The sequence below is a fragment of the Talpa occidentalis genome, unplaced genomic scaffold (genome assembly GCF_014898055.3).
Source record: "Talpa occidentalis isolate TD23 unplaced genomic scaffold, MPIMG_talOcc4v2.1 talOcc4.9, whole genome shotgun sequence".
In the NCBI taxonomy this organism is placed as follows: Eukaryota; Metazoa; Chordata; class Mammalia; order Eulipotyphla; family Talpidae; genus Talpa; species Talpa occidentalis.
The window spans coordinates 60,306,879-60,326,068 of NW_023605305.1; the positions used below are offsets into that span (position 1 = coordinate 60,306,879).

A 19,190-nucleotide genomic window follows, 5' to 3' on the forward strand; every position below is an offset into this window, starting at 1 on the left:
GAAATATCAGTTTCCCCAGGCATATGTCACGGTAGACAAGAGACCATAACTTTCTAGGATGTTTTATGATGCCAGCTGGTAGATCACAGACCTACCTAAACGAAAATCTGATGGAAGAAAGCAAACGTGGTTACAATTATTCATATTCCTACTGTGGGAATTTCATAAACAAACTAATAAATATTTTCATCTTGCAATAAGATCAAGTTAAGTGATTTGCTGACATTCTCCCGAGGTTTAAAGCTTGTCTTTAATGTGAAATACAAATCATATTTCTTGTGGACACATTTTAATAATAAACTTAAAAGCACACAAGACAAAAATAATGAAAACATTGCAATGAAAACCAGACAAACTATCTACCACTTCAAAAGGGGTGAATGAAGACTGCTCGTCAACACCGTGATACAAACAACCTCAATGCAAAACACCACATATTGAAATCAGGTTTCCAGGAAAGGGAATCAGCAGGGATGAAAGGATGAAAAAAGGCTATTACTTGAAAACAGGTAAACGACTAAACAAAAACATAATCGCCTAACACACACTCTCTCTCTCTCTCTCTCTCTCTCTCTCTCTGATACACACATACATACCTCTTGTACAACTTGTAAGACAAATTTGATGTTGGTTCAATTCACATTTCCCCTCATCTCTTTGCAACATCCAATGATAGAGAAACAGGTTTGACTCCTTTTTTTGCTTTAGGTAAGGATCAAGGGTTTCACACCAAATCTTTTTGCTCCTTAACATTCCAAAGTTGTCCCCATGGATGAGGAATTAGAACACTCAGGCCTCACTAGGGTAGCTCTCATTGTCTGTGAAATTGCTACTTTGGTCCTGGGTCATGATTGAAGCCCACCCAAGGGTGTCTGTGGAGCAGCTCACCTCTGGGTCCTGTAATGACAGGTCGGTGGTGCTGGGTGAATGCAGTTCCCAGGGAGGAGGTCTGTGAAGGGGAGGGGCTGCTGAAACCAGACTTCTCCGACTTCTTCAGTGTGGTTGGAGATGGCATTCCTGGCAAGAAGAATGGATGATAAGTATATTTTAATTCATGGAACAACAGCCATGTGCTGAAAGATAAAACTTAAAGAATTAAAAAAAAGAATCCACCCGTGTACCAAAAATTTCTTTGAATTGACTTGAATTTGTCAGAGAAACAGACTGGGAGGTCAGTCTATAATTGATTTCAAGTTATTCTTCTAAATCACAGTTCATTTGGGGATTATTGATCTTCTCTAATTATAAAGTGTCCCAGTGTTTCCTGAAAGTTCTTAGGTGCCTGTGGACTCTGGGACCCTTCAGAAAGGAAAGCACAGAAACATGAAGACCTCAACCTCAATCATCCTCAATCATTTTTATCTCACCAATTACCTAATTTCAAAACCAAGACACTTTAAACATTTAAAATAATGTCGCTATTTTAACATTAAAAAGGCCCCTCAACAATCGCAACTCAGTTGCTCATCCAATGAATTATTTATAAGAGGAAAAAAAATAACAGTAAAAAAAAAATCTTAAATGCCCAACAACTGGGGACTAGTTAAATAAATATGGCATAACCATTGCAGAAAAATATTGTAAAGGAATGACATGGAAAGATATTTGTAACATAATGGTAATTTCAAAAAAGCAATTACAAAATAGAATGTTATACCATGATACCATTTAGCAATGTATTTCTAAGTACCACAGAAATAACTGGAAGGAAATATGCATAAACTATAACAGTAGTTCTCTGTGTGTGTTAGATCTGGGTGATTTTCATGACCTTTTTTTGCTTACTTGTCTTTCTATGATGAACATATATCACTTTTATGCTAAGAAAATACAATAAAAGCTTGCTTTTAAAAATAGTGTCTTTACTGTAGTTTCCACCGTTTTCATAGCATCTCCAGCATAGGAAATGCTTTAGGAAGAAAATAATGGAAAAATTGCCCCTTGTAATTACTGGATTTGTAATGTTCTCGGCAACCACGCTGACATACACAACTGTAAGCATCTATCAGTTTGGTAGGGTGCCAATAAAAACAATGAAAACTTGGATATAAAAATAAAGGAAATGTCTCCTACTCTCCACACCACTGGACAAATTGTGGCTCTCTTAAGTTTGCAACACAAAATTGGTCTGCTTTCATGTCAAAAGAACCAAATCTCATTTGACGAACACATTATCTACATATGATGCATTCTGCCTATGAGAATTATTTGGGTGAACTAGAAAAATAATAATGAAACAAGCATATAGCCATTATTGAGCAGTTGCTAAGTACCATGCGTTTTGCCAAGCACTTTATAGATAAAGATCTGTTCTGAAATGCTGTTGGTTTGGCCTATATCTAAATATGTCCTTGTTATTTCTGATCACATATTTCCTTAATGAGATTCTACAACACAGCCTTCAAGTGTGACTACAGATTCTATAAGGACAGAGACCATGTTTTCTCTGCCCCTATTTTCAGGATATCTACCAAAGGAATGGAACTCACCAAGTGACCTGAAAACTATTTAAACTACTTGGATAGGTCACAGCTTTGTCTGTGGTTTTACCAATAGATGGTTGAAAATAGCGAAACTTGGGGTTTTGACACTCCCCCCAAAAGAAACAAATTGCAAAATGGGAAGCATATTTGCGTAGTCACATGTAAGGACAATATAAAGTGGCATATGATTTCACACTAGCTTAACAAATCTAGATCAGATCCACTCTAGACCAACACTTATGTGATTTGAATTTAAAAAATTTACTAAGTGACTTCAGCTATACTTGTTTGCTAACTGCATCAGCAACTAAAGTTAAACCATGCCAAATACCTAACACCATTAGGACTGATTGAGGTTTTAGAGCAACATTCACTACAAGTAATCTCATTTAATGTATTGTCACATAACTACATTAGAGAGATTTAAAAAATTTTTATTTTGAACTAAGCCCATTATTTAAAGATTTATTTTTATTTATTTATGCATACAAGAACTGGGTGTTTATTTATGCATACAAGAACAAGGCCAGAGGGGGTGGTGGTGAGAGGTTTCACCAGTGACAGAGTGGGGAGCAAACAGGCAGGTCTACTGAAACACACTACTGAGGGGAGCCCCAGAAGATACAGGAGAGGTCTGCTGCGCCATGTGGGTCAGCTCCAAGGCTGGGGATCGAACTCATGCTTCAGTGGCTGGCAACAGCTTGACAGTACTGAGACTTTAACCCCTGCACCAACCAGGAAGGCCCGAGATTCAAAATTTTTAAAAATTCAAAGAAAATAAAAAGAACCAAAACACAAACAAAGCTCCCAGTTTGTTCAAACCTCTTCTGTGTAAACCAATTTTTAGGCTTTTAACTGGTCCACTGATTTAAATTCAGTCAAATGCCTGAATGATGTGTCATGAAACAGAAATAGAATAGAAAACGAAAATGTCGAAACTTTTAAGATGGCAGGATTTTTTTCAGACAACGGAATCACTGATAAAATGCAGTATCTGAACTAACGTTATTATAGAAAGCAAATGGTTAGACTCAAAGAAAAGTTATCATTTCTTTGATAAGTTCATGTTTCCCAACCCATGCCATTCTAAATACTGCAGAAATGTTGACATGATTTATATCCACCATTTGCCCTTTTAAAAGGGTAATATAAATTAAAGAAGTATATGTAAAATTATGGCAATAAAAAGCATGAAGAATGATCAAGTTGGTAAATGGTTCAAAAACAGCAAAATTCAAATCCTCTTCAAAAGGGTTAAAGAGAGAAATACTGTTTGCGTGCAAGAAGAACAAGCCAAACTATGTATAATCTTCTAAATTTATCACAGTCAAGTAATATGAACCCTGAGGCTGTCATGAATCTCAAAATTACTTTGTGTTTTCAATTTTTAAAGACTAGTATTGAGCACACATCCTTATTATATACTTTAATATTTTCTCCATATGCATAATGTATGTTTTGGTTAATTTGCTTCGTATACTTAATTGACCAGATGAAATTTCAAAATGCAAGTAAACTGCTTTATGTTAAGAGCAAGAGAACATTAATCTTGGCTTTTGTTTTTGAAATCAAACTTAGTTTCTTTATGTTACTTAAAAATAACTCCGTGTTAAAATTCCTTTTAGCAGTTAGCTATGCACAGTTATTAAACAATTACCGTACAAATTAATGACTGATTGGCTCTGAATGAATCCAAACTTTAATTTCAATATATTTTTTCAAGTATCAGATTTTTAAAAAAGATTATAGATACAGGAGCAGTAATGTTCCTAAAGTAATCTACTGCTTCTTCTAAAACAAAACATTACTTCAAAGTTCTGTTCTACATATAAAATTATTTTATGGAGTGAGGAAAAAATTTAAAGTAATGTTTTGTTTCAATAGGATATTCTTACAGTAGATTGCTATAAAAAAACTCAGTGGTGATAAACAGGATATGGATTTCAAGAAGAAATCTGAGTTATCATTGGTTTTTTAACCCTCACACTTGCTAAATTTTCTCTATTTTGCCATTTTCCTAAGCTACAAAGTCATCCCAAATAAAGACCAGTGGACAACACGAAATTCTAGTCAATAAGTGACTAGTGCGTAGTTGTGAGTGAGACGTCTCATAGGAAAACTTTATACGAACAGGCCAAATACAGTATTCCCCAAGATTCTGTTAGATTCATGATTAATATTTGTTACAGAATTCTAAGATGGCCCTAATGTTCTCAGCCACTGGAGTACATGCATTGTATAGTTCTCTCCCTTTTAATGTGACTCATACCTGTGAATATGACAATATAATTCTTATAATTAGATTGTTATATTACAGAAAAGAAAGGATTTTTACAAATGCAAGTAAAGTCCTTAATCGGGTGACTCTGAGTTGAGTAATGGTTATAATCTGAGGTGGACCTGATCTAATCAGGTGAGAGCCCTTTCACAGAGGAACTAGAAGTCAGAGAGTCTCTTGCTGGCTTTTGAATAACTAAGATGCCTAAGAAGGGACTATGTGAGGGCCACTTGGGAGGGAACTGCAGGGACCTCTAGGAGCTAAGTTTAGCTCTAGTCTGATAACTGGTTTTAAGAAATCTAGGACCTAAAAAAAAAAAAAGAAAGCTAGGACCTAACCATCAAATCTCAAGGGAAGAGAGAAAGAAAAAGAAAGGAAAAGAGAGGGACAATGAAAACATCCAGAAAACAATTAACAAAAATGGCAATAAATCAATACCTTTCAATAATCAACATAAATGTAAATAGACTAAATTCTCCAAACAAAAGAGATAGAGCAGCTGAATAGAATAAAAGACAAGATCCAGCCATATGTGTATCACTATTACTTACAACAACAGAGATATGGAAACAATCTCAGTGTCTATCAATGCATGAATGGATAAAGAAGATATGATATATACACAATGGAATACTATATAGCTATTAAAAAGATGAAATCTTTCCATTTGTGACAACATGGATAAAACTTGAGGGGATTATCCTAAGTGAAATCAGTCAGCCAGACAAAGACAAATACCAGATGATTTCACTCATATATGGAAGATAAACAAAGCAAATAAATAAAAACAAATTCTTAGATTCTGACAACAAAGTGGTAGTCACCAGAGGGCAAGAAGGGGATTGGGGTGGGGGTAAATGAAAACTAGATTTTTGGTGGTGATCATAATACAGTATATATAGATGCTGAAGACTAAAGTTGTACACTTGAAACTTATATAATGTTATAAACCAAAGTTACCCCAATTAAAAAAAAAAAAAAAGGCTGAGTTAAACCTTAGCCCAAAGCTATAAGGAACTGAATTCTGCCAACAAGCCTAAGAGTGCACAAGAGTATCTCAAGCTCCAGAAAGGAATGCAGGCTGCATAAAAATTTGAATGCTGTCTTGTGAGATTCCCAGTAGAGGCAAGTTAAGCCCTAACTCTTGACCCATGGAAACCATGAGGAAATAAATGTGTGTTGTTTAAACTGCTAAATGTGTAGTATTTTTGCTATATAGCACAGAAAACTAACATGATCTTCAAATATACTGTTTGCAAGAATCATCCCAAAATTCCAGAAGTTTTGATTACTTTTTGCAAACCCATCTGATATTGTGAGGCGTTTCCCTTGCCAAAACCTATCCCAAGAAAGTGTTAAGATATCTTCTCACAAAGGAGGCTAACAAATGTTTATTTCCAATCACATAAAAATACTTCTGAAATTTTCTAATTTCCTGACTCCCCCTTTCAAAAACATAAATAACAAAATAGATTGAATAAAATTAAAAAATAAATATTGAGGTTTACTATAACAAATAGAGGTTTTTTTTTTTCTTCAACTTGACATCACAAAGAGTAATAAGAAGATGGGCGGGATCATAATTTCAATTTCCCCTCTCTCCCAAATTATGAGATTTAACAAGCACTTTGACCAAGGACTCCACAGATACAATTATGAAGCAAATCCCACAGGAATGGGAAAAAAGTACAATATTGTTCATTGCTTGAGAAAGATTTTTAAGCAGTATATATTTAGGAACCCAAGGAGCTACATATTAATAGGAAGGGGGGATGGAAGACATCATAATAAACTATAATTATTTCAATGACAATGAAACATTTTTTAAAGGGAAAATGTGACAAGTCAGTGTTGATGCTTACTTTTGTTAGAAGACTTATTTAAAAATTCATTGTCCTGTGAAAATAACCCCAACAAAAGCTGCTTAGGCAGCAGGAGTTCATCTTGTCTGCTGTAGGAGTTTGGATGATGTAATTCAAGTGGTCAGAGACAACTGAACTGATTATGTTTCTTTCTTCAAAGTATCAAAGCCAAGAAGAGAAAGTTTAGTTTCAATAATGCTCCTTTATATGCATTATCTGTTTGGGAGAAACTCTAGAAACAAGCAACCTCTTCAGTTTAGTAATAAAATCCAGTATGAAAGCAGGTTAGAGAGGACCACAAAATGCTGTAAGCTTTCATGTTCATGTTTGACTTTAGATATCCTTGTGTCCACTGTTACCTAATTCCCAACGACCCATCTTTGCTATTGCCTTACCAAAATTACTGCTATTCTAAAATTAAAGGCTAATGGAAAGCTTCGCCCATCTAGTGACCTCAAGAAATCCTTAAGTCACTAAAGAAATGGTCATCAAACCAGTTTGGTGATTGTCTAAAAAAAAAAACTCTGATTCTGTCTCTGATTCTGTCGCTTAAACATTTTGTAAAGCATACTCCCTCATGTAGTTTCCTTAGTATACTATAAAAACAGTGCTCTATATAAGTCAGTAAAGCATATTTATAGCTGAAATTTCTAATTTGGTTATTCAAAGAAGAAATTCGAAGAAAGGTCATATATGCTTCAAAAATTATGCAAAAATGAAAGCAAGTCTCAATTATTCCAAGAATCATCTTGTCTTACATAGCAAAGGTTTTTTTTGGCTTTCGTAGACTTACTACTAAATTAGGATTTTGTTAAAACATACCAAATGTATTATCAGTGATTCTAACACATAACCTCCAAGAAATAAATATCTCAGACTTAAAAGAAAGTAACTCTCCAAGAGATTAATTATAAAGTGGTAGATACATACACTTAATGTTTGCAATAGCTTCTCGCCTATGCAGTAAGTTGCTTCTTCTACAAAGCCTTCTGCAAACTGTTATATCACTGTTCATAGCCAGAGAGGATAAAAAAATTCTTTTTTTTAAGACTCATTGATAGCTTCAAGCCTAGAATGTTATAATGCCATAATACCTCACTTAAATTGAAGTTGTAGTTTACCATGCCTGATTATTTAGAATTCAGAGTCTCACAAGTCAAAGAAAGCTTCAGAGCTACTAAAGTTAATGTCAAAATAGGCTGAGCCAAGGTGTTTAAACCATAGGAAAGTGTAGTTTTGCAGAAAACAAGAAAAGTTTTTCAAGGAGAAGGAGGTAATCACACAAATTGAATGCTATTGAGAAAAGTATAATGAGGATAGAGAGGGTCCACTGGATTTGGCAATGGATGTTTTTGGTGACCTTGAAAAACCAATCTCCAAGAGGGTGAGGCACAGAAGACAGGTTAGAATGGTTTACAGAATCAATGGTAAATGAAGAAGAAAAGAACATGAGGGTAGTCAATTCTTTCATGAAATTGGTCTGCAGAAAAAAAAGCAGAAACATAGGATACTAATTACAGGGAGAGAGAGAGAAGCAAGGCAGAACTTTCTGAAGATGAGAGATTGTGAAATATGTTTGCCTACAATGGGAATGGCCCAGAAAACAATGACTCAGAGAGAGGATAACTGAGGGAGAGAAAGCCTTGAGATGATGAGAAGCCACACACTTATACATGTTGGTTCAGCCAGCATCTGAACCCAGAGGATCAAAGTTATTGTTCGTTTCACTGTACTACTCCACCAAGATACCTATTTCTGAAACAAGTACTAATAACTTATCAACATTACTGATACAAACCAATCACAAGCTCTTTAATGATACTGAAAGTAGTTTTCTTCAGCTTAAATGACATGTTAAGTACTATTGTGACTGTTGTCTTTAAATTCAGATTTCCCTACACCTACAGATCTTAGAGTAGGAAATGATTTCCCCAGGCATATCTGCCTGATTTAAGTTGTCAGCACAAATTTCTCTAGTACAGGATGAAAGCTGAGTACCAGTACCATATTTTGCAAGTCATCCACCACTAGCAAATTCATGCTCAAACTCATCTCTTCCAGATTCAGAGCTACGCCACACTCTCCAGCAGTTGCCTCACAGGCAAGAAAAGGATCTTTCTAGGACCATCTCAGCAGCACCTTGTGATGAGATGATGTCCAACCAAGAAGCTAAATGAAGGTTGTGATTGGCTAGATCAGCCCCACAGCGAAAAGACCATTCTGTTCCTACGGGTATAAACACTTGCTGTGTGATATCAGGAGGTAGTTCAAAAGCCTGTATTCTTCTTAAATGTGTCCTAATGATAAAATCCATTAGGGTTCATTCTAATGTAATTTATTATGATGAACACACTCAACAATAAAAAAAAAAGGTAAACCAGCCAGACTATTTTGACATTTAATCTTTTTCAGTGAATAAAAATATTTTAAAATCATTTTTATGATTTTATGGAGAGAATAAAATGAAAGTTAATATAGCGCCTGAGGTTTATCCATCTTACTCTATATGCAACCATTTAAAATGAGTTAAAAGGACCCCGAAAAGAATTATTGCATCATTAAAAGTTCAGCTAATTTAAAAGGCTTGGATTCAAGTGATTTCTTCAATTTTTCAAAATTGGAGAATGGAATAAAAATTATATGGATTATTCAGGAGAAAAATGATGAGTTCTCTAATGTATTCCAAATGTTCATTTGTGTGAGAAAATTTACAACCGGAGACAGGAAAGATTAGACACAAGGAAAATGTCATATAAAAATAGGCTTCTTGGGACAACAATTAAGTGTCTTAATTTTTTAAGGGAATTTCTTCTTTCATGCTCAATGCAGATATCATGGTGTCTGGATTGAAATGAACAAACTGATTCATCCTTCATATACTTGCAAGGTTGGGGATCCCCTACCCATCTCATCTTCCCCTAGTATCCCATCGCCCCATGTATTCAGGGAAGGCTTGATTGTACTCAACATAACAATCACACACATTCACAGAGGACTTAGGAAAATTTATTCACAGAGAAGAATAAAGAGAAATTACTGAGAAAACCAAATTATTTTCTTTACATAAAAATAAATATAGTATAATGTTTTATTCATTCTGCCCAGATACCCAGCTGAAAAGAAAAAACTCAATCGTACATATGTTTGGTTTATATCTGCCCTGTTCAATATGGTAGGGACTAGCCACATGTGGCTACTTAAATTTAAATTAATTAAAATGGAATGAATTTAAAAATTCAGTTGCTCAGCACTGCTGCATTTCAAGTGCTCGACATCCATATTTGGCTAGTTGTGACAATATGGGACAGAGCAGATATAGAACATTTCTATCACTGCAGAAAGTTCGATTGGACAGTTCTGGTCTATAAGCCGTTAAATAACTTTACTCTTTTGGTCCTGCTATAAAACAGTAGGTAAATTTTGCTTTCATAGCTTTTTAGCATGTTTAACTATTTTTTTAAGTTATAAAAGCAAAACAAATGCACTATGCAAATACAGAATTTACAGTATCAAGGGGGAAATGAGAACATTTTCTTTCCCACCTTCAACAAGCCAGGAATAACCCTGTGTTCAAGCTTGATAATTATCCTAATAGGGACTTTTTTCCACCTACAACATTGGCTTCACTGATGGGAAGTTAAGTGTTTATTAAAATATGTTCTCTTCTGTCAGAGAAGACATGATTGAAGGCTTGGTATTTAAGAGTTCTACCGACAAAATTTAATTTAGAAGGGATGCAAGGGTTGTGATGTGCCGTCTTTGGTATGTCTGCCTTGGGCATCTATCAGTCCAATGTTCCCTGGATACAAGCAGAGCAACCATCACTTTATTTAAAGTAAAATCTGAAAATGATTGGAACATTTCATGGGGGGGAAAGAAATAGAATTTTAGGCCTCTTCAAATTGCTTGAACTGTGAAATCAAGTAATGAACACTAGAAAAGGTTCTGTCAGCTAGAATCTAAGCTTAGTGTAGTCAGCATTTTCTTGCCAAACCTTATTATGGCAAAGCATTTGATTTTTCATCTCTGCACTCTGTTCATCCCCACAAATAAACTACTTTGACCTCCACCTGTTACTTAGTGAAATCTGCCTGCCATCCTTCAATAACCTTTTCTTTGCCTTTGAGTCTCTGGGAAAGTGGGGAGATAGAGCTGTGCAATGGACTTCGCTGATACCACTTTATGACTATGAAATAGTTCCTATCTGAGGCTAGAAACTACACAGCAAATGGAATTCTTTAAAATGGCAATGCCTGTGCATGCTGGAAGGGGGCAACACATTTCATCCTTTTAACACGACAATTTTCTCAAAGAGGGTCTCTCTTGAGCTCTTATTTAATGCAGAAAACCTGTGGCCATTTTCTTATAAGAAATCTTCTCTTTAAAAGAGGCATGCCTTCATTCTAGCTTCATGAGCCACCAGCTTCTTTCAAAGCTTAAAAATACTTCAACTACGTTCATTATTGTGATATTTTGTAAAATAAAAAAACCCCACTAACCTCAAATGCAGCTTTGTGGATGCAAAATAACCCCATATTACCAAATGCTACTAAAGCAATCAAACAAAAACAATAAAGAGGGAAATAGCTGTGTTTATGTAAATCATACAACTGCATGAGTCATTTTCTGAAGCACAATATCTGACAAAATAGGTTTTTAAACAATGACATATCAGAAAAGAATTCGTGTAAAGTTGCACTTCTGATTAATGCAACATTCAACAGAAGAGATGGTGTCTGTCTAATTACGCTGACTGCTTATCTGAGAGGGATTAGCAGGATGTTTCCCTCACTGTCATTCTTTGTGACAACGTAATGATAGATTCGTTTACTTATGAGAGCAATTATTAAAAACCGTGCTGTTTTCTCAACTGTCTTCATATCTTGGAAATATTTTATTAAAAATCACTTATCTGACACTAAGGATAAATGCTTGGCAGCCTTGTTCATATCAATTAAGTAAATGAGTTAGTTCCATTCAGTTTCAGCCTTTGTTGAGTGTCTTATTCAAGTTTGGTGAAACTTGATCACCATAATGCTTTTATACTGGGAGTTAATGATTCACCCTTTTTTCCTCCTTGTCTTATTTGTCCCAATCCTAAAGTTTGGTTTTCACTTGAACTAAAAACTGCTCAAGGCCGACATTTTCTCTGGAGTCATGATTTAGCACTTCTCCTTCATATTCACACTTTTTTTTGGAACCCAACACAAAAATCCAATTTTATACAGATAACTCCCCACAGACCAATCAGAATGGGTTGCTTGAAATATATCATCGTTTACAGCTTTTTCTACTAGTGTAATTAACTTCATCTAGTACCTATTAGGGAAAGGTCTTCATGCAAGATAAAAACAAAGCAGCAAATCAAACTGGGCTCCACCAGTTGCCCCAAAACCGAAGGACTACTTCCATATGTTTAATTAGACAAAACTGGGTTCCTGCCTCCCCGCTCCCCCCTTCTACTTATCAAATCTCAATGACAATTGTCCTCAAATTCTGACCTTGAATGTGAAAAACAACTAAGTTTGGGTCCTGAATGTAAGCTGGTTCAAGTTTATTTCCCTCGCTTTATTCACCTTAAAATAACTATCAAGTAGCCTAAGTGGCAGATAGTGACATTTATAACAAATTATACCTCTGCAAAAGTCTCCAAATGTGTGGCTAGGACATAAATTTATGTGACACAATATAATGATTTTGTTTTATACTTTTTTTTTTTTTTACAACTAAAGGCATGTTAAGATTTCAATGCTGATGGACAAACTCATGAAAATATCAAGCAGATCAAAAGGAGAAAAATTAACAGTTAAGTCTTTTGAGGATAAGATTTCTTTTCTGAAGAAAAAAAATCAGCCACTGTAAAAAAGAACCCATAAAATTAGAAGCAGGTGTTATCACTATGAAGTGATAAATATCAAAGACTAACTGGCCCTGAAAAATGTTCTCTTGCATCTAGTACTACTTTTAATCCTTACACGTGTATTTAGACATTAAAACAGGAAGTGCTGCTGAGGTAAGTCCCTACAGAGTGCTAAACATGAGGGATGACGCTCAGCCATTTTGATAAACTCTCTCTTCAGTCGGGTTCATGAAATGGCTGAAAGGCAGATGGCAAATTCTGACTGCCTTAAGTCATAAGTAATGGTGATATCGTGAATCGCAGTGAAGTGATTTCTGGTTGAGACAGCTAGCATGGCAGAACAATCTGGTATTACAGAGGACACTTCAGATTAGAAATGGGTATTGGGTTGCCATTCTTTGAATTTCTAATGACTGGAATGCATTTCCAATGATGCAAATGAAAACTTTAACTCTCATTATATACAAAGTGGAAAATCCCTAGAGATTAGAATGTTTCCTCCAAATGAGGGACAGTGAGATGTTTGGACCACACTAAAAGCCAGACAAGTTGAGTGAATACTGAACATTATATGTGTCTGTCAGGCTTTTCACCATGTGGGCTGGCACACAAACACTCCAAACAACCAAAGAACCGGAAACCAAAGTAACCCCACTTTAAAAAATCCAAACATTTTAGAGGGGCTTTTGATTGTTAAGAAGGGAGGTCACTATTACTTTACTCTGAAGAGGCAAGCTAATAATCTCTATTTCAATGGGTCTAGTTATTCTATCACAGTTTAATTTTTCATCAAGTTTAAGAAATGCTTTAAAATAAAAAGACTTTTTTTATTCTCCAAGATTCTTCTTAGTTGAGAGACATACTTTGTGATTTGGTGCTGGAAAGAAAACTCTTCCCTTTCAGTCCTTGGTGTATTGTTCAGGAATCCATCAGGAACAGTCCCTGATTTACTACGTTGGTGCGAGCATTTCTCGGAATCTTCTAGGATGTAATTCACCCATCATCTTCAAATGGGTGTCACGTCTTTGATTAATTGATGAGTTCATGATATATTTGAAATCCGTGGATGGAGAGACTGGATAAATAGACATTGTTGTAACCCTCTGCTGAGAGGAAAGGAACTGGGTTGTGCACAGCTGAGCTGCAAAGGCAGGGAAGCTCCTGACTCCTGAGATCAGCAAGAGCCAGGGGCTTTTCTCTTCCCTCTCCCTAACTTCCCTTAAAAACTCCTTATGGCAGAGCATCACAAAACTGCTTCATTAAAAACAGTGATGGCCAAAAAAAAAAAAAAAATGGACAGAACTTCATTCCCCAAAAATGACAGTGTTATTCCTTGATTATTCGACATTTAAATAGAATCATGCATGAAAAATACAGACACATGAGAAAGGGAAGGATGCCTGCAAATAGTTTTGATAGCTATCTACCACTATTTGACAAATTAAATAAAAAATATATGTACATATACACACATTTATAAGTAGATGTACACATAAATATAGAGCTGCATCTATTCAATCTATGTATTTATACATATATGCAGCTTGGAACAGCGTATGGTCTTTAGTTTGTGCTCAATAAACATTAGCTCTCACTAATAAAACCCTTATATATTTAAATTTTCAGCAGCAGTCCAATGACAAACTACAAATAAAATTATCTTTTATTGTTAACTGAAATGTAGTTATACCCGAGTCTATGAAATATCTACATTACACTCATAGAACAGATGAACTAAGGACATTATTTAAAGAATCTTTTTTCTCTGTATATCAGGTGTTAAAATACCTTCTGCTTCAGTTCTATAAGTACATTATTTATAATAATTTATAATATTGAACAATACTTATTAGATAAATATTATTTAATTAGATAAATCTCACATAAATAAACTTATTAGATATAGGAAAATCAATACCATAAACCCCTAAGTCAGTCTGATCATCTATATATTTTGTTTTTCCTTTTCCAACTCTACTTTCTGGTTATTTTTCCCTTTGGTGAAATGATCTCAATTCTAATACTTTTGTTTCCTCTAGGTAAATATTTGCTTAGGTTCTGCTCCATTTCATTATCCACAAGCCAAAGCATTGTCTGTTTTAGGAAGGGAGGTTTGAGTCCATGGGTGCAGAAAGATCTGTCTTTGCTGGAGGAGGATGACACTGCCTTGTGAACTTCCTGAGCGCTTGCTTCCCAGTGCATCAGTTTTCTACATGCTTTTTAGAGATGGAGGGAGATAATACTCTGATATCACAAAGGGAAGGAAACAGGGACCAGTATTAACTGATGCTCCTTTCATAATGGAATGGCTGAGACACCAGCTTTTTAAACAGTTGTGGTCTGAGTCAACATGATTTTTCGCATACTCTGTACTTTGTATTATAGCCACTAGATACTTGATTAACCAGTTACCCTTCCTGCCTTCCCTGGACAGTAAGTTCTTTGAGGACAAGATCGGTCTTGTTTATTGATTTCTTTCTTTCCTCCAGCATCTTGCATGATGCTTTGCATATAATAGACACAGACTTGGACATATATTTTCAACTTAATTTCATATTATGTTAAACTTTTATAGCACTTTAGAGTTTTTCCAAAGTATTTTTTAAAAGAATATGTAACATTTGTATAAAGCTTTATGAAACCATAAAGACATATATGTACAAAGACATATATGTAGAAATATTCTATGTATAGTGACACACACTGTAACTTGTACACAGGTAGAGCATAATAAATAGCAGTTCTTGTTTTTATTATCATCTCATTTGATATTTTTTAAGCTATGAGTTAGAAAGTTCGGGCTGTTTTATTGTCCACAGTTGTTCCATATAAGAAAATGAAAATTGAGAGGCAGTTTGCTAAAACTCCCAGGTCTGTTCAAGGCAGAATGCGAGAATCATAGACTTTTGATTCCTAATTTGTACTTTTTCCTCTTAAAGATAATTCTATTTCTCCCTTATTTTCTCCACCCCCAATAACCCCATGAAGATTGTTGTGGCTGGAATAAAATTTTCTTTAAAGTTCCTGCACACAGCAGGCTAAACAGGGCTACATGATGAGCCAGCACTTCGCTACCTAAGCCATTGGGGCTGTGCTGGAGATGATCACAGGACAGGGGAGGAGGACTTCCCATATACACTAAGGTACAAGCTACCTCTTTTTCTTCCTTCTTTCTAGAATATTTACACTCTCATTTTCAAACATGAAATTAAAAATTTGGAGATTTGGGTAATTTATTTACTCAGACAAAACCAGCTGAAATGCAGCATCTGTTTTCTGGGACCTTCTGTATTCACAAAACTGTGCATCTGGGTTCCCTGATGCAAGTGGATCTACATTCATCCATTCAACAAATGTATGCAGCACTTTGCTTCCTAAGCATTTTGCCTCCTCAAAAAGGACACGCATGTGTGGCCTCTATCTATTTATCTGTCTGTCTGTCTGTCTATCTCTGTATCTACTTACTTACCTACCTGCCTACCTATCAATCTCTCTCTCTGTCTACTCATTCACTCATTCATTCAATAAATAGTTATTAAATGGTACTAGGTACTATAACAGGCTTCGGGAATATAACAATAATATTTCTTAACATCCTAAATCATATACATGCATATGACAAACACATATGACATACACATTTACAGTGTGTGCATGTATGAGAGAATACTTCTTCTCTTTTAACAGGTAACCTGTGAGACTCCAAATACAATAGGTTGTTTTAGGTCCTTTTGTTGGCATTAAAAAATAGCCTTGATAAAGAAGATAAGGATATTTGTGAAGGATGGCTAGAGCGCTTATGTTGATACACAGCTTCCCTGTCCTAGTTCCTTATTGGGGTGAAGAGTGTCTTATCGAGGAGGATCACTACTGTACAGGCCCCTTGGTACTGACCAGAGCCCCCTGGTGCACTGATCTCTAATGAGCAGGTGCCAATACTAAAGAGATAATGGAAAAGAATGTTGTCACAGGATGATGCTTTCCTACTGTTCCATAAATGCAGAAGAAAAGCCAGGACATTGATCCTACAGCAGTGTTCTGTAACAGTGACTATTCCTATTACAGCAGGAGATTGGGGGAGATTTAATCATCTCCACTAATATATGCTAGCGCAGCAGAGTGTCCATAATCAATGCACTATTGTTACCAGTCTGCTGCCTTTTTATTGGCATTGATAATGGGCTTCCTCCTATGTGTCTCAGCTACAAGTTTAAGTTGGTAAACTTCCCCAGCCCTTGCAATTGATGAATGCTTACTGACAGTCAAATTAGGACCAGAAGAGGTGGAAATCCAAATGAACCTAGTATGCAGTATTTAAAATCACAATAAACTGAGATAACTCCAAAAATCCAACTGTTCTCTTAGAAATTGTGACCCTGAACTCTTGTTCTAAATGACCTGGGTTGCTGGTCAACCAAGTGTTTACAAAATAGTGTACAAATGCCTGTAAAATATGTTTCTTGACTTAATAATTGTGAAAAAAGAAAACAGTTAACCTGTTTATAGTGCTTAATTACAGTGCTTAATTTTGACCTTCAAAAATGAGGATTACATAGGCAAAACACTCCATGACATAAACTTCAGAAACATCTTTGACGCTACTTCTCCAGAAGCAAGGAAAACAAAGGAGAAGATAAATAACTGGAACTACATCAAATTAAAAAAGCTTCTGTACACAAGAGACAATAATCAAAATGAAGAGACATCCTACTGGATGGGAAAAAATGTTTGCACACCATTGGATGGATAAGGGACTGATAGCAAATATCTACAAAGAGTTTACATAACTCAACAAAAACAAACAACCCAATCAAAAAAAAAAAATTGGCAAAAAAACTAAAAAGACACTTCTTCAAAGATGAAATGCAAATGGGCAACAGGCAAATGAAAAAATGTTCATCACTAATTATCAGGGAAATGCAAATCAAAACTGCAATGAGATATCACTTCACTCCAATGAGAATGGCCCACATTAAAAAAAACAAAAAAAAAAAAAAACAAAAACAGAAACAACAAATGCTGGTGAGGATATGGAGATAAAAGAAACCTCTTACACAGCAGGTGGGAATAAAAAGTGGTCCAGTCACTGTGGAATGCTGTGTGGAGGTTCCTCAGAATGTTAAAAATGGATCTACCGTACAATCCAGCAATTCCATTCCTAGAAATCTACCCAAAGACACAAAAACACTAATTCAAAAGGAAACCTGCACTCCTGTGTTTATTGCAGCAGTATTTACAATAGCCAAGATATATGGAAATAATCCAAATGCCCCCATACAGGCAAATGGATCAAGAAGCTATGGTGTATATATATACAATGGAATATTACTCAGATCAAAAAAAGACAAAATCATGCCTTTTGCAGCAACATGGGTGGAGCTGGGCAGAATTATGTTAAGTGAAATAAGTCAGAAGGAAAAGATAAATATCAGATGTCTCACTTATATGTGGAATATAGAAAAACCAAACAGAAGGTAAAAAAAAAGTCAAAACTATCAAGCTGACCACAGAACTGAGGTATAAAGCAAGGAGGGAGGGTGGCAGGGGGAAATAAAAAAAAGTAGAGGGAAGAACACAAGGGAATATGCTGATGGTTCACAGACGATGTGGTAGGAGTACTATGGGAACTACAACAATGTAAGAAAAAAATTAATTTAAAAAGTTTTTAAAAATGAGGACTTATTCTTTGAGAAGAACTTTATCTCTGAAAGTGCTAAAGAAAATAACTTCCACTAAACTTACTATTTATCAAATTTGACTTAAAAACTTTTCACTGAACTGTTTATAACTTCCAACATTTTGCCTAATATAACTGCATTTGTTAATAAGGTTTTATAATCACAATAGAATAGAAAGCATTTCAATTCTAAAACTCTGAATGTTTTTGCTAGAATTCTGAATTTTTTCTACAGGAGAAATTTCAAGCAGCCTTTTACTCATGTTTTCAAACACAGCACTAAATTTCACTCTGTTCCTATAATTTCAAGTCCTAAATATTATCTTGACTTCTGTTGAAACTGGCTGATATGTGTGTGCTCAATGCAGGTATGGTCTCAAATGCAGGAAATGGTACAACTCAGTAATTCCTAAAGCCAATGGATGCTTGAATGAGTCTTTAATTTGGGGGGACACAGAGAACCTCTAAAGGTTCAGAGGATTCCACAAAGCTACATTGCAACCCAGGAAGAAAAGTATATGAAAAACACTTAGATTTATATATATCAATGATTGAAAAGTTAAGAGCTTCAAGTCTCACTTTCATGTATATGAATGCTTCTTCTAGGTTCCAGCTAAAACCCAGTTTTATTGCCACCTTTTGAGGAAAGTGCTGCTAATTCTCCAGCCAGATTGAACATGTTTGACTCCTGCTATATTTAAACCCTGTCTGCTTTCAATCATCATCAGTTGGGTGAAGTCTATCTCCCTCAATAATCCTATTGATGTTTCACATGACTGAAGAACATTAAATTTTGTGAAGAACTTTGGTGTCCATTACCTCATTTGATTGTCATAACTTTGTGACAGAAACAAGAGCTCCCATTATACAGACAGTAACTGACACCTAAGGAAATTTGGAGCACTCATTGTACCTACTGTATTGCACACAGTTAGCACTTAAAGATTCAACAGCTTGGCTTGACTTGAATTACAGTGATTAGATAATTAGCTATTCTTCATGAAGCAGACACTTACATGGAAGAAGATGA

General features: G+C 35.3%; 1 protein-coding gene across 4 annotated transcripts in view; it reads right to left on the reverse strand.

The window, feature by feature from the left end:
- The window catches only part of NFIA (nuclear factor I A), a 365,327-nt gene that overhangs the window by 77,777 nt on the left and 268,360 nt on the right, over window positions 1–19,190 (reverse strand). For all 4 annotated transcript variants that reach the window (XM_054691349.1, XM_037498442.2, XM_037498444.2 and 1 more), the window contains exon 7: window positions 889–1,017. In XM_054691349.1, the coding sequence (XP_054547324.1) occupies window positions 889–1,017 (129 nt within the window). The remainder of the gene's footprint in view (window positions 1–888; window positions 1,018–19,190) is intronic.